General features: G+C 35.6%; 1 protein-coding gene across 3 annotated transcripts in view; it reads right to left on the bottom strand.

Moving 5' to 3' along the window:
• Nucleotides 1–26,010, bottom strand: part of CARMIL1 (capping protein regulator and myosin 1 linker 1) — a 128,690-nt gene that overhangs the window by 19,833 nt on the left and 82,847 nt on the right. The window contains exons 18-31 of one of the 3 annotated variants that reach the window (XM_087961417.1): nt 25,719–25,800; nt 24,983–25,082; nt 24,834–24,888; nt 20,169–20,341; nt 19,062–19,130; nt 15,990–16,083; nt 14,917–15,015; nt 14,346–14,474; nt 14,042–14,173; nt 11,805–11,980; nt 10,690–10,777; nt 9,839–9,913; nt 9,412–9,561; nt 3,932–3,949 (exon numbers count right to left, since the gene is read on the bottom strand). In XM_087961417.1, the coding sequence (XP_087817543.1) occupies nt 3,932–3,949; nt 9,412–9,561; nt 9,839–9,913; nt 10,690–10,777; nt 11,805–11,980; nt 14,042–14,173; nt 14,346–14,474; nt 14,917–15,015; nt 15,990–16,083; nt 19,062–19,130; nt 20,169–20,341; nt 24,834–24,888; nt 24,983–25,082; nt 25,719–25,800 (1,440 nt within the window). The remainder of the gene's footprint in view (nt 1–3,931; nt 3,950–9,411; nt 9,562–9,838; nt 9,914–10,689; nt 10,778–11,804; nt 11,981–14,041; nt 14,174–14,345; nt 14,475–14,916; nt 15,016–15,989; nt 16,084–19,061; nt 19,131–20,168; nt 20,342–24,833; nt 24,889–24,982; nt 25,083–25,718; nt 25,801–26,010) is intronic. The other 2 variants (XM_087961418.1, XM_026669958.2) reach the window with 2 other exon arrangements.

Raw genomic sequence — 26,010 nt, 5'->3', positions numbered from 1 at the left:
ATAAATGGAGTTGTGTGCGAGCGCTCACCGCTCATGCAAGTGGAGCTGTGCACACACACATACTCGCTGCCACTTGCAGCCTGGTAGTGAGCTGTGGCCTGGAGGTTGGGGTCATTTCTTAAAATATCTGCATAGGAGAAATGCATTTTTAATATTCATTTACTGATTTAATATAGAAATCAGAGGCAGGAAGATGAAAAGCAATCAGGAAAAAGGAAACAAGAAAAACAATATGTTCAGAATCATATAGCCAAATTTCTAAACATATCATAAAGTCTGGATCACAAGAAATAATACTGATAATCTTTTCCATTGTGTTACTATAGCGTTAGCTTAGAACAGAAAGTAAATATAAACTGATAAATCAAGGTTATAGAGTGGGTTTTATTCTGTTTTTCAAATCCTGACAAGTAATGGTCTTTATTTAGTTCATAAGAAAAAGGAAGACATATCAACACTGTAAAACTGGGGTTGCACTGCCATTATTTAAAAAAATGTTGTTCCCACACTGCTTGATAAATTCATAATTCTTCCTATAGTGATACATTTACGGTGGGGAATATATAAATAGTACATTCTCAGATTAATTGCATATTAATTTTTGTAACAGCATGATAAATTGGTGGATATCAACCCAAACCAGAACAGTAAATCAAACCTGTACCATATGAGTAAACGTTGCTAGCTTATTTTGTACTTCCAATATAGTGAGACTAATTGTCAACAATTTTAATATATTCCTTGGACATTGCTAAAATATGAAAAAGCATTTTTGCAGCATTTATAATTTCCTATAATGCAATGGATTTTTAACCATGTATTTGTTATAATTTATCTGGATTTATTCAGATAAATTTATCTGAAATAAAAAGTTTGATATTTATACATCGATGGGTGAAAAAAATGATATTTGAAACAAGTATTTAAAAGAATCCAAACAACAATTAAAATTATTACAAATATCTGAACTGTTGTACAATATGATTAAATAGATAATTAGACATAGCATCTATATGTCAGGATGATTGTCAATATTTATGCATCAAGATTTAACAAATCAGATAACTGCTTGCACGGTCGGGGGAAGTTTATTAGTCTTCAAAATCACAATTATAAAAGCGTCATTGATGGAACATGGAAAAATCTTACTTAGAAAAGCATAATTATACACTTTCAATGGTACTGGACAAAGAATCCAGTATGTCTTCTATTATTCAATGAGATAACCATCAAGTTACCAAACTAAGTAGACAGTTTGATAACTTTTTTTGTGATATTTGACATTAATATACAGTTCAGAGTATCTTTAAAAATGATTTATTGTGCATAAATCATTGTACATTTTACTTTGGGTATCTTAAATAGTGAAGATATTTTTTTACACTATTGGAACTGTTTCTGTTGTGAGGTTAATAACTTTATCAGATCTTTCAATTGCTCCCAATTTATTTTATACAATTCAATAAATATTTTATTGCAAGCGTGTAAGGAGAATTTACTTCCAGTTTAGTTTTATATAATTCTGATGTAGGTTATCTTGCAAAAGTTCACCCAAAAGTTAATTCCATACTTTATAACTTTTGACTTTTTTCTTATACGTCCTTAATAAGTCCTTGACTTATTACCACAATGGAGCCCAAAATTTCTGTTGTTAAGTGAGGCATTTGTTAAGCGAGTTTTGCCCCATTTTACGACATTTTTGCCACAGTTGTTAATTATTTCAATTGATAAAGTGAGTAACCCAATTGTTAAGTGAATTTGGCTTCCCCATTGACTTTGCTTATATAAAGGTCACAAAAGGTGATCACTGAATCTTGGGACACAGCAATGGTCATAAATATGAACCACTTGCCAACCTTCTGAATTTTGATCACAGGATCACGGGAATGCTGCAAAGGTAATAATAACTGTGAAAAACACTCATATGTTACTTTTTCAATGCTGTTGTAACTTTGAATGGTCACTAAATGAACTGTTGTAAGTCGAGGACTACCTGTGGCTTTAAAACAATATATGCCGATCCTTGTATGTGCTCTCTTTCTCTGAATTAATATGTATGCTTGCCGTAATTTCCATACAGGAAAATTTAGATTTATGTAGAACTAGCCAACCTGTGCCCCATTGGGTCATCACATCAGAGATATTTCTTTACTTAAACACAGAAATGCAATGAACAAGCAAACAAAAAAGCAGTGGGACCAGGAGTGACTCCCAACTTTCTGCCGGTTTCATTACTGAGGAGCATCAGAAATCTTCCTTTCCCTTCCCGGCAGACAGGAAAGTAGCTGCTGATGGGTGGGAAGTTGGATTGCAAGATTGGCTGGGAAAGTGTCACAGAATGTTGAAAATGAAGATCACGTGCCTGCTGCAGCAGCCCAGCAGCAGCCAGAAGCACAGAAGTGGCCACAACTTTCCCAAATTTCATTTCCTCAGGAGCCATGATTTTGGATACATGCCGTAAGTTAGCTCAGTTGACGTTAATTGGTTCAAAAGTTGTTGTCTTATGAGACACTGGTTTGTCCAGTTAAAGGTCATGATGAGTGTCTTAATAATATATAGATCTGATCCACGATCAAGATAAAAAGGTTTTAAAAACATTTATGAAATATATTTTAGGATTTAGTAGTAATTAATGAGTGTTGCACATATATTAAAATACTAAATCACCTATAATAAACAAATATCCTTCATGATCACTTTGTCCCTAGCCGAAATGCTTAAAGACAATGCACAGTATAGACACAGGGAAGAACAAATAAAGAGTACAAGAAATATAAAAATCCAGTTCTTCATAAATTGCAAAAAAGAAACTACAGTGTTATGGATAGAAAACCTGAGGTCAGAATGTTGAAGGACTTTATTAGCACACATTTTTAAATAAATCAATCTTATTAACTAGGATACTACTGGAACAAAGTTCTGCTTTAAAATAAATCACATTCTGCTAAAATGTGTGTCATATGATAAATGCACGCATATTTTATAAAATAATATCCTGAAGAACAATGCCAGTCTCTATGAATTTTTAAATAAATGTAATTAGGCAAATAGTTATGACTTTTTATTTTATAATTACCACATCAAACTAAAATATGTTAAAGTGAATTTTATAAAGAGAAAAAGTAAAACAATGTATGAGGAACAAATGCAAACCTGACAAACACAGCTATCATGGCTATTTCACTGAAAAAAGAAGCAAGTTCTTCCTTTTCCAAGTAATGTTCTATTTCTAAATAAAATAATTTATTTATTTATTTATTTTATAAATAAATAAATAATTTTATTTATATTTATCAAAATAAATATTTCTCTGTTATGGACTCTTATAAACGAACTGTAATTTATACTGTATTTTAAAATACGGAGTGTCAGTTTTGGTTTTAGGGAACATCTTATATGCCACTGCTGAACATAATCAGAGCTGAAGTTACTGCAAAACAATTAAATACAGTACACTCTCTGTTTCTGCTGCCTCTTGTGCCCAGGAGCCTTTCAATCTTGCTGAATGGATTTTCATTCTCGCCAGATGCAATCCGTTTTTCTTTCCTCTCTTCCAAAGAGCAAATATAGCATGCCAAGCACAAATAATTCTATGTAACTGGAAGCGCATGACCATGTAGTGAAAGGAAATAATACTTTCTGATTCTTTAAAACTTTCATTTCATTAAACGGATATGAATATTTATAAAACTTAATCTATGTTAAACAGTTTTATGTGAATATTTTACTTGGTTGTATGTTTTAAATTCATTGCACATCAAGTTAGCTAAAACTTCCTATAAAATTGAACTTGGTTCCAAATAGCTGCTTATTTCTTCCTGTAATGGCACAGTGTATATTCCCAAGAGTTTTGTAAGACAGCTGAAAAGCAAATGGAGCAAGAAAGGAAAGTAGGCTAGAAACAGCAGAACTTAAAAAAAAAAATACTTACACTTGTACAGCAGAGAGTCTCCATGCAGCCAAAAGAGAAAGATAAAAGAATATGAATGGACAGCAAAAAAGCAGAATTAGTTTTAGAGGAGAGAAGGAGGCAAGCCGTGCCGAAACTTGGCAAATAAAAAATATAAAAGCAGAGCTATGTAGAGATAAACTATGCAGAGATAAACTTTTCAAGTTAAGAAAAAAAGAACCAGCAATAGCTCTACATCAGATGTACTCTATATAGATGTGAAACAAAAAAATCTCCATCCAGATTAATTATTTGAAGTGTGTTTCAATTGAACTGTACAGGTGAACAGAAGTGGAAAATTTAAATGAAGGTCTTTCCTGTAGGATTTCACAAGACTTGTAGGGGAACATAAAGATTTTTCATGTAGAAAAATCACAGCTCTTCGCAAAATTTTGAAAATCTTAATTTTTAATGGGATGAATGCATGTGACTGACAATATTAGAAACTAATAATAGTCAAGAAAGCTCTCAAATCACACAACTCCAGTAGTTTTTATTCACCTATTTCTTTTCTACCATTCAGACACATTCAGGAATGTAAAAGGATTTTGTAGTAAAGTGTACATTTGAGTGCTTGTAAATTCTGGTCAAGTCTGCCTTTTGCTAACGGGCAATATGCAAGTTTCACATGTTTTTAATGATCTTGAGCAGAAAATAAAGAAACTCTAAATTATTTTTGAACCTCCCTGGGGATTATTCTAGAACTATGATCTATGGCATGCGTGCCGGAAGTGGCAAACAGAGCAATCTCTCCAGGCATGCCTGCCGTCACCCATCCCACTTCCGGGTTCCAGGGTGTGCATGCGCGCCGGCCAGCTGGTCTTCGCACGCGTGGAAGCGCTGGAAACCGGAAGAGCAGCTCCCCAGCGCACATGCACACGCCGGCCAGCTGGTCTTTATGCACACATGCGCACCAGAAACTAGAAGACCAGGTGTCCGACGCTTGGTGCCAAAAAGGTTCGCCAACACTGCTTTAGAATTATATTATGTTTGCATAAATTGAGGAGAAAATGCAAGGTAGAAGCAGGAAATTAATTACTCTTTTTTGTCAGGTTTCTAATGAGAAGAATTTTCATACATATATCTGCTTCATTTAGTTTTTTTTAAAAAGTGATTCTTTTTAAAACAGCAGCCAAATCATTTATATTACATTTGTCAGAAAAAAAATGTAAGAGGGACAAGACATCCTTTCTAGAACCTTCAAACCTATAAATATAATTTTGAACCAAATGCCTCCAAATCTGTTTCTCTGAAAATTTCTAAATGATCCCATTAATGGGGTTGCAATGCTTGAAAATTTCATTTAATTCTATAAATATAAGGATAATTCTTCTTGTAAGCATTCAAAATGAGTCAATAGAAGTCTAAAATAAAACTTTAAATAGATAGAAGCAAACATGTAATTTATAAGAAATATTCTTGTATCAGTCACTGAACTCAAAATTTAAGGACAAGAATGTACTATACAGTAAAGACAATAATTATTTACAAAGAATATGAACGTTCTTGAAACATACATAGGTTATGGTACCAGGCTAGAAATCAGGAACCTAAGAGTTCTGGTCCTGTCTTAGACATGAAAGCCAGCTGGGTGACTTGGGCCAGTCACTTTCTCTCAAGCCAACTAATCTAACAGGATGGTTGCGAGGAAAATACCAGGAGAAAGGAGTATTAGTTATGTTGATCACCTTCAGTTATTTATTAAAAAATAAAAGCAGGACATAAATTAAGTCGACTTCTATTGTAAATCTCTTTGGTTCTAAAAAAAATTGTACAAATTGTTTTTTCTTTTTAACGCTTTATCTCTTTTAATTTTTACCTGTTTTATTCTTTTCTTTCTTTTGGCACTGTGGTGTCATTAAGATATGACATGTGATTTCTATTTTGATCAAAACCTTGCACAAAAACAACTAAAGTATCAAACATATGACTTAATTGCTATTCAGGAATGTGGTATTAACCTATAAAGCCCAACATGACTTGGCTTATTGCTACTTTTAAGATAATCTCTTCTTACAGAATCTGCCCAATTTATACAAACTCCTGGTAAAGTTAAGCAAGATAATCCTCTTTTGTGGTAACCTGATATTATGAAACAGTTTTTCTTTTTCATGCTGGTCTAACATTATTGGATTAATTTGGCCCACATACTTGATATTAGATCAAGAAGTTCCAGTTTAGCCTTAGAAACATACAGTGAATAAGCAGTGAAATTGTGTTTTGCCATTTGCATAAATTAAAAAAGCAATCCTGCTTATATAATATTTGGACAATTATAGTGGAGTTTGCTTTCTTTCTGAGAAGTATATTTTTACAATGAATTGTACTCTCAACTAATCTTTGATAGATAGCTTGTCTGGCCATTTGGACAATAGTATTTAGATTGTTTCTTGAAATATAAGCACCTTAAAATAACTTAAAATCGCTGAATTCTGTGTCTAAGGTACAAAACTTTTGCTATATTCAAACCTGACAACAGAAGAAGGTAAGTCACTTAATTACTGAGATTTTTTTTTTTATCAGACTGAATTTGGTTATTTTCACATATATTTCAAATAAAAATTTATTTGTTCATTCAAATAACATATCTTGCCTAAAGATACATATTTACATCAAAAAGAAAGAACAAAAGGTCATACTTTTATTCATATGATTTAATGTTGCAATCAAAGTAAATTAATTGTGGAATTCTGATACAAAATTGAATGGCGAACAACCTATTTTTAGTATCTATAATGAAGCCTCAAGACAAATTGGCTTGGTCTCAATAATCCTCAGTTTAACCAAAGCCATTCAAATCATAAACAACACTAATTATGAAGAAAGCTAGGCAATGTATATTTTTTTAAAAAATTCAATGTATAAAACTATTTAAAAAAAGCTTCCTTGACATTAGATCTATTAAAGCATTCCACTTAAGCTTTAGAAACACTGCACGGAATTTCTCCTAATGTTAGCAATCAAATGATGTTTTGCAAATCTGAGGTGCACACCTGAAAAACAACTTTTAAATAATACAAATGTTAAAATTAAAAAAGTTGAAATATTGAAAAGTAAAACACTAGCATCCTCTTCAATTTTTGAAGAATGTTTCAAATCATCAGATGGATCCAATAAAAATAATTAGGAAGTAAATCCTGGATTTCTATAGTCCAATGCTTTTCTTGTACATGTCCCTTGACATATGACCACAATCAAGCCCAAAATTTCTGTTGCTAAGCAAGACAGTTAAATGATTTTTGCACCATTTTACGACCTTTCTTGTCACAGTTGTTAAGTGAATCACCACAGCTATTAAATTAGTAACATAGTTAAGTGAATCTGGCTTCCCCATTGACTTTGCTTGTCAGAAAGTGGGAAAAGATGATCATATGACTCCATGAATTTTGATCACATGATCATGGGGATGCTGCATTAGTCATAAGTGTGAGAAACAGTCATGAGCCATTTGTTTCAGTGCCATTGGTCTGATTGGTCACTAAATGAACCATTGTAAGTGGAGGACGGTGCACTCTGAAAAAGGTCAAGAGTAGCGCAAATAGGAACGCCCTATGAAATGTCTGACTTAGTGTGGCAAGTAACTTTCAGTGAATTCGTGCTATATAATTGATTATTTCTCCCTAAGAGTCATTTTGCATTGAAGGTACCTATGATATTTTCCCAATATATAACTATTAACCAAAAAAGATTGACGGGGTGCTTTATCAAATGATTGCTGTACTCTCCTTTTCATACATATGTCTTGAAACAAAGTGTGAACTCAAGTTTACATCAGAAATAAAACATAGTGACTAAAAAGTGTAAATAGAAATAAAATTTATTTAATATGAACTTTGCCAAGCACTTTCTGTTCAAGCTAACATTTACTCATTGTCATATAAAAATCTACAGAACATACAAAGGAAGGAAGGAAGGAAGGAAGGAAGGAAGGAAGGAAGGAAGGAAGGAAGGAAGGAAGGAAGGAAGGAAGGAAGGAAGGAAGGAAGGAAGGAAGGAAGGAAGGAAGGAAGAAAATAAATCACATTTAGTCAGGTTGCTGGAGCATTTCCTATGTTCTGGATTTTTTATAAGGTACTTAATTCTTTTGTGGAAAATCTAATATACTAGTGTACACATACACTTCTAATTTATGAATATAGCAGCCATAAAGAACAACAATGATGTACCTTTGTTTACAGAAAAATTAGAAATAGATAACAAAACCCATCAGCAGCATAGTACACAGAATATATACTATTTACATAATTACTTCTTTTGATTATTTTATTTTAGTTCTGTTTTATACTGATAAAATCTTAATCAGTTTGCAATATTTATTGCACAAAACTGTAAATGAACTTCACGGCACCTTAATAGCTAATAGTTTTATGATAGGTTTCTATAAAATATGCAGATATCTGTAGGAACATATGAAGAGCTGAAGCCCTCATTTGATTGTTATTCATTCCAAGAAGTGGGTGAAGCCAGGATAAAAAAAAAGGCAGGACCAAGTAAAGATAAATTTAATTTAATTTATATTTAATTTTAATATAAATATAATCAATACAACTCTATTCTTCTCATATAGGGACGGGTGGCTCAGTGGCTAAGATGCTGAGCTTGTCAATCAGAAAATCGGTGGTTTGAATCCCTAGCGCCACGTAACAGAGTGAACTCCCGTTACTTGTCCCAGCTTCTGCCAACCTAGCAGTTCGAAAGAATGTAAAAATGCAAGTAGAAAAATAGGGACCATCTTTGGTGGGAAGGTAACAGCATTCTGTGTGTCTTCAGTGTTTAGTCATGCTGCCCACATGACCACGGAGATGTGTTTGGACAGCGCTGGCTCTTGGGCTTTGAAATGGAGATGATCACCGCCCCCTACAGTTGGGAATGACTAGCACATATGTGCAGGGGAACCTTTACCATTATTCTTCTCATACATTTATGAACACTCCTGATTGCATTAAAATTATTTTTAATATTAATTTTGGGGAAGTTCCCTAATGAGCTCCAAAATCTAAGGTTCATTTTCCTTATTGTGAACTACTGCCAAGGATGAAATATCCATAAAGTTTAATTCATTTAGTATTATGAGCAAGAACATACAGTATGCCTGAATTAAAACATAATCAAAGTTAGGATTTATAAGAATTTTTAGTAACAAATTACTAATATTTGGGTGATAACTTTTATAAGCATACAAAGAGACATAGGTCCAGTAAAATCAGCATGTACCGGAAACAATATGGGCTGATTTATGGAGGCAATCAATACTAATATGTCAACATTCAGACATATAATAGATGGTACCAAATAAAAAGCATCATAAACATTTAGGAAAGTAAATATGAAAAAATGTTATAATTTATTGATCTATATCTATTTTTATAATGGCTATTGTATATTTCAATGATGAATTTAAGTGGGTGTCTGAATGAGCTAGAAAGTTTAAAAGATTTAGTCAAAGATTACAGATGTCTTACCATACATGTATCTAGGTCTTCAAAGTGTTCCAGTTCAGTTAGCTCCTCAACTGTAATGATAGATCGTTTAGTAGATTTATCCTCTGCTAACTCAATGTCCAATGATTCCTGGTGAGGCAAGGGTTTACCTCGCCTGGTCAAATGATCAGCCTAGAGGAAAGGTTATAGCGCAAGCATTCTTTATAAAATAGAAATATTGATAATAAACATTTCTAAATAAGTTTCCAATGAATACAAGCCAAATTAGATGTACAATTAACCTGCTACAAAAATGAGATGGACTTGAAGACCATTAATCCCACACCTTGTTGGGTGCTTTGGAATTCAGAATTATAGAGTTATTTGCAAAGCAGTTATTTGTTCAATTTCAATGGCCTCTAGCAAAGCACAGCAATTGCCATAAACCATAATGTCATATTGTTCTTACAAGAAGTTTCTCCCATTTGAACCCAGGACTCATGTAACTTAAGCCCATTAGATCCAATCCTATCTTCTCAGCTTTCTGAAAACAAGTTTAAAACTGTTCCATGTTACAAATGTTCAGGTATATGCTTATATCCTAAAAAATGCTTATATCCTTAACTCAAAACTTTTTTTTGTAATTCATCAACTTCTTCATAATATTTTTTGAACAACTGATCTTCTCCTTATTACCTGGATGTTGGATATATAGTCATATTTTCTAAAGTACGTAATCCAAATGACAAGTATAAAACTATTACTCCCTAGCATTTAGAAACCCTTCTTCTAGTAATGCAGCCTAAAGTTACACTAACATATTTTTATATATACTGCAACGGTTAATTCTTGCATTGCTTACAATTCTATTAGGATTCTGAGTTCTTTTTCATTAATGCATTAAAATTACATTGTCTCTCGTGCATTTTATTTATTTATGCTTTAATGAGATTAACTACTCCAAATTTGCTCTTAACTTGCCTTCTATGTTAGCAGTTTTGCATTTTTTATTAATATCAGTTTTCCTGAAATCCAACATGTAAACTTGACCATGTTTAGCTTTGACCAGTAACCTAGTAAATTTTTCAGGAAATATTAAAGTAACATTCAGTTTGACATCAAAATAAACTAATTTTTCAGAGGATTCATCTTCCTATGTTATCACATTCAGTATATCCACCTCATTCAGTGTAAATAGAAAGATACAGATAGATCTATATAGGCATTCTTCTTGAATAGGGCAAATAAATGCACTGAAGCAAACAAATCATACTGAACTATAAAATCAACTTAAAGAAACGAGATTGTATAAATGTATACCAGTTTATGATGACAATGAGACAGAGCATCAAGGATTTCATCTACTATTCTATCTGAGAGAAACGAAGCAACTGTCAGCTTGACTTCACTATGCAAAAATGAAAAATAAGAATACAAAATATGAATTTACAGTATAAAATTTATATTACAGGTTATATTATGTATGTATTAGCTAGATATCCTTGGTTGTCTAAAAATACACATGAATATTCAAATAACACATAAAGATTTCAAAAATAATTATCAAGCTTAGAGAAGAGAAAAAGAATGTTGCATTAACTCTCATCAAATGATGTTAAGGTTTAAAACACAAGGGTGATCAATGAATGTAAGATATAGCACACGATACAACATATGCTATAATCATTGTAATAAATCTAGTGTGTTTATTACATTAAACTTATTATAGCTGCCAACTATAACAGAAGCCAGGCAGCTTACAAAATCTAAATATAGTAAGGATTAAATCCTAAATGTATTTCATTCCTCTTTTTCATAGTCATTTATTTGTACAGGAAAATGTTTTACTGCTTCATTATTATCACTCATTTACTAAATAATGAACAAACAACCTAAACTGAATTACTTGCATTTACATCAATAGCTTAAGTACTTCATTTTCTTGGTGAGATTCCAAGACTATTAAATTTGGGGAAGGGGGGGGGAGGGAGACAGTTATTATTAGTTTCAGTAGTATTATTTAAATGAACAAAATGCCACATATGAGCACATGGTACAAATACATGCGATTTACCCAGAATTAATTATAACCGCCTCTTGTTCATAATTGGAACAAGTGTTTATAATTACACCCTCGTGAATCCAGTTTGACTCTTAGTGAGTAGTATATATATATATATATATATTGCTCATTTCTTGTGCTATCATCATGTCACTATTGCAACTCTCATGACCTTCAGTATTTTCATTTTTAAAAAATCATAATTCAAAAATATAATTAAAAGCTGAAGCCAGGGGGAGGGGAAAGCTTTTTCTTGCCTGAAAGTAGATGGGAACCGTTTTTAAAGTTTAGGATTGTTATATTAAGGTAATTTTTTAAATAAATTAAGTTATACACTCAGTCCATAGATGAATCTAGAAAGTTGTTGGCTCACCTGATTTTATTAAGGATATCAACTCCAGACTGCTCCAAAAGAACATTTTTAACAAAGGTCCGAGGAATTGAAATTTTTTCAGTACATGCCTCAATCAAGTCTTGCCTTATACGCGCCTTCTTCATGGCACTTGGACACAGGTTTTCAGCTGCATCTACCATTGACTCAAGCAGTGTCTGCAGCAGAAAGTAATGGGAAACAAACTTATAGAAACCACAGAAACATGTCATTCATAACACCATGTGCACTGTGTTTTAAATTCAAAATTACAAAACACATTATAAAGACTGTTAAGAAAATTCAATAATATCCTTTAGTACTAAGTTTATACTTAAGGTCACAAAAGGTTATCACATGACCTTGACACACTGCAACTGTTGTATGAGTCAGTTACCAAGTGTTTGAATTTTGGGCATGTAACCATGAGGATACCGCCAGGGATGGGATTCAAATTTTTTAAACAACCGGTTCTGTGGGCGTGGCTTAGTTGGTGGGTGTGGCTTGGTGGTCATATGACTAGATGGGCGTGGCCAACTCGACATCACTCACGTCAAGGGGCGCTTTTCCTTCGCCTGGCCTCTCATAACAGTGGGGATGCTGCAATGGTCATAAGTGTGAAAAATGGTCATGTCACTTTTTTCAGTGCCACTGTAACTCTGAATGGTTACTAAAAGAATTGTTGTAAATCTAGGATTACCTGTACAAAAAATACAAAAAGCTTCTTTGCTTGCAAAAAGCTGCTCTAAATACCAATCATTAGATTAAAAATACCTGCAAGCCAGAGTTACAAATCAGGCAGGGTGCCAGAGCACCTTGAGGAATTAAAATAGTTAAAATGCAATGATAACCATCAGCAGCCAACTCTTGCTCATAAAGTGAAACCCTTTAGCAGAGGTCATTTAAGCTCTCCAGAAAGAGCACACCCAGGAGAAGCAATCCTTAGATCTATTTGCCCCGCTTAAAGGTATCAGCTGGTTTCACTCATCTCACAAGATATCCTAAGGAAATCATCCAGATTTAAGGAAAGGTCACATGCCCCCCAAAAAGGCAGTAAAAAAAATCAGTGCCAAGCTTGCATCCTGCCTCTTCGAAGTACACCCCAAAAGGACAGTGCCAGATACCACTACAGCAGTGAAGGAAGACCCCCCTCCCCAGATAGAAAAAGAAACCATGAGGCAGGAAAAAATTCAAACACAATACAAATAATTAAATCGCAACAGTAGCTGTTGCTTGTTAAACCAATTACCAGAACAAATAGACATAGGAACTAGCAGATTTCTCAAACCAGTTTCTTTTAAGGAACAGAGATTAATCTTTTTCCCTTCCAAACAAATCTGAATAGGGAAAATTATCCCATCAATAAACACAGGATTAAACGACATCAAGCACAGAATTAAATTTAACCAAAAACCAGTTTTAGACCAAAACTCAGAAAGGATATGTAAACTCATGTTTGAATGTCAATCTTTCTAGCTAGCCAAGAAGTATTTCCAGGGGAGTATCTCCTCCCAACAGCTGTGTAAAAAGCTTTAAACAACCCTTCCCCTTTAAGAAAAAAACAACCCTCCTTCACAGACAGTAAGTCTAGGCTGTTTGCCAAGAATGTAATAAGGGTGGAAAAAAACAAAAGGAGATTTCTTCTAACTACCAGTTCTCCGAACTGCTTAGAAAGTTAAGGGATTCTATAGAACTGGTCAGAAGCGGTAGAATCCCACCCCTGGATGCTGCAAGTGTAAAAGACAGTCATAAGTCATTTTTTTCAGTGTCATTGTAGCCTCAAATGGTTACTAAATGAATGGTTGTAAGTCGAGAACTATTTGTTTTACACAATTTATATAAATTAACTATAGTATATATTTTATATGCAAGACAATTCCTCTTCACTCAACAGGTTCCAGGTAAGCCAAAAGGTTAAACCATGTTTTCAAGGGAAAAAACATTTTTGTTGAGTGGGAGATTAGGGTTAAAGAAGAAAAAAAATGGTGCCTTAAACCTACCAGAATCTTAAGACATTTTGTTCTCTTTAGTTTTTTTTAAAAAAAAAACATAAATAAATTGTGCTGCCAAATTTCTGTGGTATAATCTGAGACTGATCTTGGAGCAGCAGAGTAGGTTATGATGATCTGTATTTAGCCTACAGGTTACCCACGACAGGTAAAGGAAACTAAGTTGGTTCCTTTCCTCTTTAGAATGCTTCCCACATTTCATTTTAGGATAACATTTTTAGTCATTAATACCTTGAGCTGATCATCAACAACCCTTGTAACTTCCCCAGCCATAGATTCTAGGATTTCCTGAATTGGACTGGATAATGAACCATTTGCTCCTGCCCATGAAGCTCCACCAAGATGATACAGGTTTGGTAATAACTGTAAAAATATATATAAAAGAGCTACTGTTAACACCTACCATGATTTAACAGAACAAGCATAGATTTAATGTATTTTTTTAAATTCTGAAAACTTTAGAGGTAGAAGTTTTAATAGTATTATTTGTTCTAATGGCTTTGGAACCCTAGCATAAATATCTGCAATCTCTTACTGTTTTGGAATTCTTAGCATCCTTCATAAGTCTTTCAGCTGATTTCAGATCCTCTTGTATTGTGTCAATTCCACAATTTTTTAAGGAGTTGAGATGATCTTGTACTTTGACACATATTCTGTCTATCATCTACACAAGAAAAGAGATACTTTCACACTTAGAAAAAGGAGATAAAGGTAACAGATAAAATAACAATGAATAAATCTTAGATAGCCTTGGTAGATTGCACATTCAAATATATAACCAAAGAATATATGTTCACATATTTCTGAGGTTCTGATTTCTTTCTACTACTTCTTGTTATTCATTACTGAGAAACATTACAGAGCCTGTTTCTTGAAATATATAACATGATTCCCTCATGATTCCTCCCATTTCCATAGAGTTGAGGGTCTTCTGGCAGTGCAGGGAAGTAGCAGAGAAGGCTACCTGGGGAAATCTATAAAAATTGCCTTTATCCTATGCTATTTATGGGATGCCTTTTCAAAATGCAAACCTTTCCTGTGAATGGAAGGGCACCTCTGAATCCAACCACTGAAAATGTTATTAATCATAAAGGAGTAAATGGTACCTGCTGTGTTGTGCTAGTAACTATGCCCTGCTGTAGTCTGTACACTTGTTCTTGTAGATATTTTCTGGTCTCGTGATTTCGAAGCAAATAATTTTCTATCTAAGAGCAGAAATTAAAATCAGATACAAGCCTGGATTTTAAAAATTAAGTGAGAAAAAACATGTTAACATAGAAACAGTGCTTAGCCATAAAATCATATGCTTGCATAATCGATAGTGGATACCGCTGAATTCAGTGATCCTGATTTCAAGGTCATCAGTGTTGGACTACAGCCTTAGTTTTTCTTCAAGGACTGAAACTCAAGTCTTGGTATATTATGAGAATCTTATAATCTTAACTGAAATCAATGCAACTGATAATATATAACACTTTCAGATTAATTATCAAAACTTAATGCTATCAGCAAAAAAGGTACTGTTTTCTAGAAAGAATACACAGTGATCTGCTTAATACTAGAATCTTCTGAGGAACTTAGCAAGATCAAAGCAAAAAATCTCAGTGTACAGTTTACTGTCATACTGTTTCTCATACAGAAGTTGTATCTCATATTCTAAGCAACTCCAAATAACCCCTTTTTATTGATCTCAGCACATAAATATTTTAATGCTAAAGGCAAGTGTTTATAATTTTGTCACTACTTCTATTTTCACCATCCATGCCTAATTTAAAAGAAACACATCTCCATGTCATGGTAATTTTTCATTATCTGCTCCTGAGTGTGAGTGTGGGCTTTAGCAAGACAATTGGAGAATTTGCTTCATGCTTTCAACCATGAAAACCCAACATTGTTTTCATTTATCCACTTCAATTTATATGTAGGAGATGATCAGGCTGAGCCCGAGGGAGGGGTCAAACACATCATACATCATGAGACCCTGCATGCCTGCAAGAGACTGAAACCCAACCAACCTTGAAGGCCTTTTTTTTTCAATCTTTGCTCATTTCCCTTGACTGTTAGTTGGTCAGATTCTTGTAGAGAGCTTAAGTTTGCAATAAATATTTGTACTCATTTGAACTGCCTGAATCTCCTGATTTCCCGGCGCTTGACATATATCAATAAATGTAGGAAATACCTTTTGAAGGGCTTCCTCTGTTTTCTCAGTGTTTGTTTTAAGTGCTTGTGAAGCATCATTCACAGGTATAGGCATGAATCTTAAGGTATAATTCCTTTTAAAAAATGTAAACAAAAAGATTAGAAGCACAAAAGAATAATTACTTAGCATGCTCTTGTATGTATTCTTATCCTCCTGCTGTATATGTATGCACATGATAATCAGCTGGTGTTTTATCTCCTGTCATATTAAAATATAACTGAATCAATGTTACAATGAAATGTTGTAAGCTCATAAATTAATGCTCCATTTAGATATCTTTACAATCTTTCCTTTGTCTTTCAGGCAAGAATCTCCCCTAAATTTAGCTTCACAATTACAGTTCTGAGAGAGAGATTGACTTGAGAGGTAATGGCCTGAGGTCATCCAGTGGGTCCATGATTGACTTGGGACCAGAACTTGAATCTTCTCAGTCCAAATTCAGTACTGGTTCTTGCTGTAGTACTACTGAAATATGCTACAGCTTTACCACTAGACTATTTAACCTGAGAAAAAATAAATATAATTGTAGCCATTAGGCTTTTAATACAAATATAAACTGAAAGTGAAATTTCTGAAAAATATTTAAAAATGGAGGATTTTTAAAAATGTGATTCTCCCATTTTAAAAATCCAAAGGTTTATATTAAACTTGTTTAGATTAGTTGATTTTTTTTGCGGCCCTAACTTGAAAATGCACTCTTGTTTAAATAACACTTAATATAAGCTACTGAAGGAGTAGCTGCCCAATCAATACACTCTTGGAAAGTGCCTTTTGAACATTTCCATCATAGCACTCAAGTGTATTTCTCAGTATCTATTTGATGCATTTTGCTCTGGCAATATAACGATCAATAGATCATATTTTATTGAATAAAGTAACTAGCATGAGATGGCAACACTCTCTGTTTTCTTTACACTATTGTGCAGATGTTTATAAGAACAATACAGTTTTAAAAACCCAATATCAGTGATTTTGATATTACAAATGAAATGGTTATGTTTCTTATTTGTTGTTAGGAATGGGTTAGGTTATTTCTACAGATAATGTTTCTTATTTTAAGAACAGAATAATGAGCAATGTACGTAATTTTGCTGGGATATATGTTAAAGAATATGTTTTAATTATATTGTATGAAAGGCAGCCATGTAAATCGACACTGGGCAACAGTTTCTCAGTTCAGCACTTTAATAAAACAAATGAGTTCCAGCAACTCTGGTGCTAGAAGCGAGCAATACGGGCTATGACTAGAGCTGTCATCTTCATAAAATCATAGCTACCAACATTTCCGCTTTCTGTCATTCATTCTCAGTTCCTTTTTTATTTATCTTAGCAGGTCAAAGGAAAAGATCAAGATTTGAAACACGATACTAATGAGCTTTTTCTCTCAACAAAATGTATGTTGTCAGACTGTAAAGTGATTTCCCCCCCCCCCCCCAGTCGGCCATTGTCCTCTGTAGATTAAATGCTTTGATAAATAAACTGGGACTAGGTTTTAATTTTAATTTCACAAGAGTGATAGGTTGGCAAATTTACTTCAGGATTAAGAATGTTATTTATTGATACATGTAGTTCTGCATCAATAAGTAACATTTTTAATAACAGTAATTGGAACCAGAATATTTCTTGCTAAGCAATGCGGTTGTACACATGATGTCACATGACCGCATCACTAAATGACAGTAATCCTGTTAGTCACCACTGCTGTTGCTGAGTGAATCTCACTGGTCATTAGGCAAGGCCCATTTGATCCAAGCTGCTCCTGGATTCCTTGAGCCTAGGCAAGGCAAGGGACTGCACACTCCTGAACTCCCTCCTGCTCGCCTATCCCTCCCTCATCTCTATCCTTTTGGCCATCCTGCACTGTGGCACTCCTAGGTAATGGTGGCACTTGGCTGAAGCAGAGGCTGGTTACCCAAACAACATAGTCCAAGCCGCCTTATGTTCTGCCAACTCTGCTGTCCCAGCCAACCTTCACTGTCTTCTTCCTCCTACTGTTGGTGAGTCTGGTCTGATGTGAGGCAGCTGTTGGTTATGTCAGGCCCTTTTTCTGAGGCTGCACACACGCTTCTTCAAATAGCGTGTGACCTTCTTGTGAGATTCTGGAAGGTATCAAGAAGCCTTCAGGTGCATATCAGAAGACTGATATGAAACTGGTGAAACCAGGCTCAATAGCAGTAACTGTGAGAGGGATCTTGGAGTCTTAGTGGACAACCAGCTAAATAGGAGCCAGCAGTGTGCAGCCGCCGCCAAAAAAGCTAATGCAATCCTAAGTTGCATTAACAGACGAATACAATCGAGATCAAGTGAGGTACTAACACCACTCTATAAAGCCTTAGTAAGACCACACCTAGAGTACTGCATCCAGTTTTGGTCACCACATTATAAAAAAGATGTTGAGACTCTAGAAAAAGTACAGAGAAGAGCAACCAGGGTGATTAGGGGACTGGAGACTAAAACATATGAAGAACGGTTACAGGAACTGGGCATGGCTAGTCTAGTGAAGAGAAGGACCAGGGGAGACATGATAGTCTTCCAATATTTGAGCAGCTGCCATAGAGAGGAGTGGGTCAAGCTATTTTCTAAAGCACTTGTAGGCCAGACAAGGAATAATGGATGGAAACTGAACAAGGAGAGATTTAACTTGGAAATAAGGAGAAACTTTCTGACAGTGAGAACAATCAACCAATGGAACCGCTTGCCTTCAGAAGATGTGGGAGCTCCATCACTTGAGACTTTCAAGAAGACTTTGGACTGCCATTTGTCAGAAATGGTGTAGGGTCTCCCGCTTGGGTGGGGGGTTGGACTAGATGACCTACAAGATCCCTTCCAACTCTGATTACCTGTTATCTGACTGTTCACCATTTGGAATAGGGCACATGTGGCCTCAGGAAGAAGGCCTTGTGTAGGGCCAGGCTGGATGTACCTGGTAAGCAGCAGGAGGAAGAAGACAGCAAAAGGTCTTCTTGGTGGCAATTTCCTAACATGAATTACGATGGGTTCAAAACTATCAACATTTGAGGGAATTCTAACAGAGAGTCACACAGAACTTACTTTTCCAGTGCCACAGCTATATCCTGGAATCCCTGAGCAGTGATATTGTTTTTGTCCCATATAACAGTTCTGTATGAAAATAGAAATTATGGACTGACTGATGAAAATGTTGAAAACAATCAACTGTACATGCATTAACGTTACACAAGTACTTTCAACGTCTGAGTTGGGAGAAATATTGCAATAAAAAGTAAAATAATGCTTTTGTAATGAAAGTATAACATTGAGTTAAAATAAAAAGGCAACAAAAAACCCCAAAACAATAAAAACCAACCCGGATCATTATCATTATAAATATCTCTGCAAACCAAAGAGATGCCAAAACAAATTGCTGGCTTAAAATTAAGCAGAATTTGATCGTGGTGTGGTTCAATAGGAAAAGCTTGCCATAGAGTTCAAAAAGCTCCTGAACTTAGAAGATACTTGATGGCTTCATTTGATCAGAGGACTCTGTCTTTTCTCATGATAAATACTATACTGAGATCACACAAACAGGAGAAAGCAGTCCTTTACTCATTCATTCCCCAAACCTAAACCTGCTCAAATGATTATTGGTAATGGCGTCCAAAATTAAATTAGTTGCTATAGGGGTAGGCACAAATAATTCCCCAATTCATAGTTTTCTTATATATAGGAAAACAAAGGAGTAAACAATGGCCAGGGTTTTAAACTTTTCTATGTTGGTCTATTCAAATTTACCTTAACTAAGGGATTTTTCTCCTCCTACAATCCAAATAAAATTACTAGACCATGATTGCAAAAACAATCCAGGGTAGATCTTTCGAATGGAAGGGGGAATGGAAACCGAAAGGAGTAGCTAAGTACTAAATCACAATTTATGTTTTCCAAACTGGAGTATCCTGTGCACTGTTTCAACTAGCAATTAGAAAACAAGCACAGGGTTTTGACAAGAATCTGGATTCTTGGAATATGAATTAACTAGAAGTTAAAGTGCTACATTTTTAAAAAGAAATTATATTGATTTCATTGCTGTTTTATGAGTTATTTTATTGCTGTGAAAGCTTTAGGACTCTATGTAAGCAGAAAAGTAGGATTTATATATTGAGTGGTAATGATGATAATTATGGTAATATAGATATTCAATACCTGAGTTTGGTGTTTATCTGAAGAGCTTTTGCAAGCATCTTTGCACCCATGTCGCCCATAGCATTTCCACTAATATCAATTTTTGTAAGGGATGTATTGCTGCCCAATGCATTGATAATGATAGTAATCTCTGTTTTCAGTTTAGAATCTGCTAAAGAGAGAGACTGCAAAGGCTGGGAAATAAGCAGATAAAACAACTTTTCAACATCTCTTTTCAAAATCTCAGATCAATTGAAAATAGAATCCAATTAGATGTGCATGAAACCCCCCAAAATGTCCAACAAATAATATAAACATAAAATACAGAACAAGAAGTCAAGAAAAAATGCTCATTATAATATTGTGTTATATTATCTTAACACATATAAAACACAGACCTGTTTAACTTGATGAATTGCAGCGTGTTCCAAAAATAAAACACAGACCTGTTTAACTTGATGAATTGCAGCGTGTTCCAAAAATATTTGTCATAATAAATATGTCACATTTAAATTGTTATGGGACTTTAAAAATAATTAAGATACCTTTATCACAAACTTAGCAGTCTTAATCGCATGGGCAGTCTGTATGACTACATTGTTCAGCCCCAATTATGAGAGGGTTGCAACAACAGAAGTCTCATTTGCAAGCTTTATGAATTAATGAACACAAGATCAAAAGGAACAAATATATATATTTTTTATTTAAGTCTGAAAATAACTCAGTAACCATTCTTTTAAAAACATGTTTAAATGTTGCAATTTTCCTCTTATTCCCAAACCCATTGCCAGAGGCTTGAGAGAAAGGCTGCCTCAGAAAGACACTGGACTATTGTTTCTTCTAATATTGCTGTATCTTGTGGTGAACCTATTTGCCAAATGCTGGTTGATGTGCACGGAAATAACCCCTTCTTTTTCTGTATAAATATATGCTTGGCGCTCTCTCTCTCTATGTATGCCTTTATTACCTTTATAAACAATTCAAGCTGGTGAACATATCTAATACTTCTTCCTCCTTCTGTTTTCCTCACAACAACCTGTGAGGTGAGTTGGGCTGAGAGAGAGTGGCTGGGCCAAATCAACCAGGCCTAAAGCGAACTAGAACTCACAGTCTCCAGGTTTTAGCTTAGTGCCTTGTACTACTAGACTAAACCTGCTGCCTGAAACCCTATGGAGAGTGGAGAGGGCATTTGTTGCTTCACAGATATGACAAATGAATAAAGGTCTCCTGATAAAGCTGTACCATGGCTATACAGTAGCTCTCTAAAGCGACCTACCTGGTGCACTTTTTTTATACAGGTTTGACAGGCAGGTTGCATCAAAATTGCAAGAACATTACTTATAGTTAAAGGTCCTGACACATGGCTGAACCCACTGCTTTAGGTATCTTATCAGAAACTGTGTCCTCCCCAGCTGTAACCCCAGTCCATGAGCAATTGGAAGGTGTTTTTCCACTGTCATGGAAATCCAGCAATCACTACATCTTAATCTGTCACGACATTACCACTAACTTCCTCATTAGAGCTAGAATAGAAACCAGCTCTGAAGACAAAGCAAATTACAAAATTATGCGGATATATTTAATAATGTTTCATGGACTGAAGGACAGCACACTAGACTGGTTGCCTAGATGTGTTCTAAACGTGGCAGGACACACTGCTTATTGCATAACAACTATCTAAAAATCCAGTGCAAATACTGAAAAGTGCAACAGTAATAAAGATGGGTGTCTTTCCCCCCCAACATCACATGCTATAGTGATACAACTGAATTGGCACTTAATTAAAAAAGTAAAACAGGATTGTCGCAGTGTTGTTGTTTTTTGATAGCTTAAAGAAAGATTACTACCTCTTGCTTCTCCATGCAACCTTTAAGTCAGCTATTAGAAACTAACTTGAAACTTTCTGCAAATTAGAAACCCAGTGGACTGCAACTATATAATTGAAATGCCTATACTTGATACAGAAATGCAAACATTTTGTTTAAATGACAACAACATTCATTTGCCTAATCTCTAAGTGCTTCTTTGAAATAATTTAGAAAGGATTAGCTTCAGATTGCTATGGTATTTGGGAATGGTAGCAGTTAAACTGAAAATAAAGTAATAAGAGGTTCCTCTTTCAATGAGCTCAGCAGAATGTGTTTACTGTACATGGCAAAGCATTTAAAAAACATCAGTAGAAAATACAGACTTCACTCTCATTACGGAAAGTGTACAGGTAATCCTTGAGTTACTAACGTTATAGAGCCTGCCAATGACATTCATAACCCGAGGATTCGTTTGATTGAAACACGTTAAATGAATGTGATCACTCCCTGCTTTCCCTAATGCAATTGTTAATTGAATGCGCAGGTTGTTAAATGCACTTGAGGTATCTCAGAGTGGGGAGGAACATGCGGGGCCTAGCGCTGGTGTCAACCTTCAAAATGGCAAGCCACCGGTGAGAGGAGGCTGCAGGGGTGTGACTGAACTCACCACAGCCTATCAGCTGAGCGGCAGCAGAAGGAGCAGCTGATAATCAGCTGGGACGTGGTGGGGAGATTGGCTGACAGAGTACCGGGTGGAGGCCGTGCCGCTGCTCTGCTCATCAGGAAGCAGCTGAGCGAAGCGCCAATCAGCTAGACCTCAGAAAGCAGGCCAGCATCTGAGATGCGGCCAGAGGAAACAACTGTGTGTCGGGGCTGGTTGGTGGAGAAGCGAAGTGCCGATCAGCTGGAACTCTGGGAGCAGGCCAGCAGCTGAGTGTTGGATTAGACGCGACCAATGATTCTGGACTATTAGCGGTGGGTGGTAGCTGTGGGGGTGGGGTAGGCACGCGCATAGGGGACAAACGCAGTTAGCACTGACTTTGTTTGTTTGTTACTCCATGCTGGGTTTTTACGCTTTCCAGGATAAAACGCTTCAAACCAAACTATCTTACTTGTGGTTTTCTTGGTGCTGGATACTCAGAACGTGACAGCTGCAGCAGGCCATCCAAGGCCTCCCCCAATCCACTGAGATACCTCATGCACCTCTGGGGTCCACATAATTGTTTCCCCACCATCCTGCCCTGCCGGGTCTCCACAGACTGGGCCTGCTTTGCTAGCGCCCTGGATTCCACTTACTCCTCCCCACCCCATTTCCCATGGATTACTTACTTTTTGAAGAGCTCCAGAGCTCAAGAACAGGCTGACCCACTGGCAGAGAAGCCAAGGTGTTTTATTCAGATGATGGCGAAACTGTAAGAATGTGAAATCTAAGGAAACCATTTTTGCCAGCTTCTGAGTAAAAGACTTCAGCTGGGGGCCATGTGGTCAGCAGATCTCTGGTAGTAGAAAAGCCTCTTGCTTCAGGGACTGAGGCAGCAGCCAATCAACAAGGACCTGGCTTCCTTTGTCTCATCGGGCTGAACTGCAAGCCCGTTGATTGGCTACCACAACCCAATCCCTGAAGCTGCTCATTCAAACTAGCCAGTCAGCAGCAAGCAAGAGGCTGCTGGATGCTGGCCAGACTGGGCCCAAACTAAGCCTGCAGGCCCTCATGCCAGAGAAGCCAGTCTTTTATTCAGGTGGGATGAAACTGTTTTCCTTACATCTCATGTTTTTACAACTTCACAGGCTTCTGAATAAAACACTTTGGCTTTTCTGCCATATGGACCAGCCTCTTCTGGAGCTCTTTGAAAAGTAAGTACAGTAAGTATGGGGAGGCCTGCAGAGGGCTGAATGGCGCCTCAGAGGGCCAGATCTGGCCCACAGAGGCTCCCTTTCGACTTGTAACAGGCCAGGGGAGGCCTCTGGACCCCCAAACAGGGCTTCTGAGAGGCAGATCTGCCCCTCAGAAGTTCCACTTTGGCAGGCAAGGTCTCAGGCAAGACCTCTGGAGGCCCAAACAGAGTGTCGGAGGGGTGGATGAACCCCTTGGAAGATCCGTTTTCGCTGGCAACGTTCAGGACAAATGTGGCAGATCCTCTGCAGTTGTTTCTAAGGGTGAACAACTGCCATGGTGCTGCAAGATTCATAGTTTCAGGAATGAGGGAAACACTGTGTCTGTCTGTGTGCGTGTATGTATTTGTGTGTGTCCTTTTTAAAAAAATAAATAACTCAAGGTGGCGAACATACATAATACTCCTTCGTCCTCATCTGCATTGACTCAAATCAATTTCACTATAAACTAAATCGGAAGTTGTGGGAGCGCCACCAGTTGAGACTTTCAAGAAGAGATTGGACTGCCATTTGTCAGAAATGATGTAGGGTCTCCCGCTTGGGCAGGGGGTTGGACTAGATGACCTACAAGGTCCCTTCCAACTCTGATTATCTGTAATCTGTAAATCTTTACTGACATGTATTTTGATTATCGGCCATCAGGGACCAAAGAACAAAATTATTCTTACAAATCAGGCAAGTAATACCATTTAATGACAACAAATAAACAAAACCAGAAAATAAAGTATTGGTTGATGTTGCAAGTTAAAAGAAAGGACAGGAATATTTAAACATTATTTTCTATTAAACTTCAAAGACTGTTATGCTACATAAAATAAAATATAGATCCTTAAAAAAATTAATGTTAAAATAATACCTTTTAGAACAGCTGACTTCCTATTTTTTATATAAATCTGAAATGGTAAATTCATATGAGCTATATTTTCACATATTAGCGTAATATGCTATGATTCCTTAGGTGACATTAAATAATAAAAATACTTACTGAATCTTCATCTTGAATCATCTGTACTAAATTATCAAGCACAGGAGACAGATTTCTGAAGAAGGCAGCAAGCAAGAGAAAAAAAATGAAATTGCTTACTTGTCTTATTTTATTTTTTAAATGAAATAAAATAAAAATAAAAATCTTACTTGGATTTCATGTTGTTGAAATTTTTGCCCAATGCCAAGTGCCTTATTGATCGATTTTTACTAAGCCAGATTATAAGTGTTGAAAGATCAGACTCTAGGCCTGTTAAGAATTAGATTGAAATATAAAATTAAAATGTTTCCATTGAGCACTTTTTTCAAATGAATTTAAATTAACCATATAAAAATTAGATGATATGATCCTGCTCCCAACAGTAAAGTTGTTTGGTGACATATTGTAAATAAACAGAGAAAAGGAGAGTTGGAAGCCATTAAATTGCTGAACTACAACTTCTCTGTATTTGAGTCCAACTGATTTCAGTGAGATTCTTGATCCAGGATGAAAGATTTGAACTTCTATTCCATTTCTTTCTAAGATGTACAGGATTACACTAGGCATATATATATATATAATATGCTTAATCATAAAATATTCACTATTAGGAAATAGGCAATTTTAACAACCCACACATAGTATCTAAACTGTCCCATGAGCAGCCAGAGTAATGTTGCCTAAAAATCCACTGTGATCTATGGTAGTTTATATTCAACTAGTTGCACCAACACTATTATTATCCTGCATTTTGATACCCATTTCAACTATTCTGCAAACCACAAAAGGTTTTATCAACTAGAACCATTTTTCTTGATGCCAGTACAATCACTTTGTATGATTCGTATTCTTTAAACAGTTTTCTCTCTGTACAGTATTTGAATCATTGTCAATAGTCCACCTTACCATTGTCTGAAATATCAAGGCTGGCAATGTTATGAATTTCTGCTATGCATCCTTCTAAAACTTGTGCACCAGCTGATCTTAGCTGGAGGAAAAAAGAAAATATTAGATAATTTAGCAGCTAGACAATGTGGAATAATTGGCTGAAATATTACAATATGCTTCAACAGTTCATGTGTCTATTAATTGTTAATCTGTGGTTTAACCAATTTGACATTTAATAAGACATATATGTTACAAATGATAATGCTAATTAAAAATTGACCTCTTAAGTAATATCTTTTTAATGGAAGTC

Source organism: Notechis scutatus, chromosome 3, assembly GCF_049901735.1.
Source record: "Notechis scutatus isolate UNSWTSFEM ecotype Mainland chromosome 3, rNotScu1.2, whole genome shotgun sequence".
Taxonomy (NCBI): domain Eukaryota; kingdom Metazoa; phylum Chordata; class Lepidosauria; order Squamata; family Elapidae; genus Notechis; species Notechis scutatus.
The sequence above is the reverse complement of the archived record's forward strand: the minus strand, read 5'-3'. Positions and strand labels throughout refer to the sequence as shown.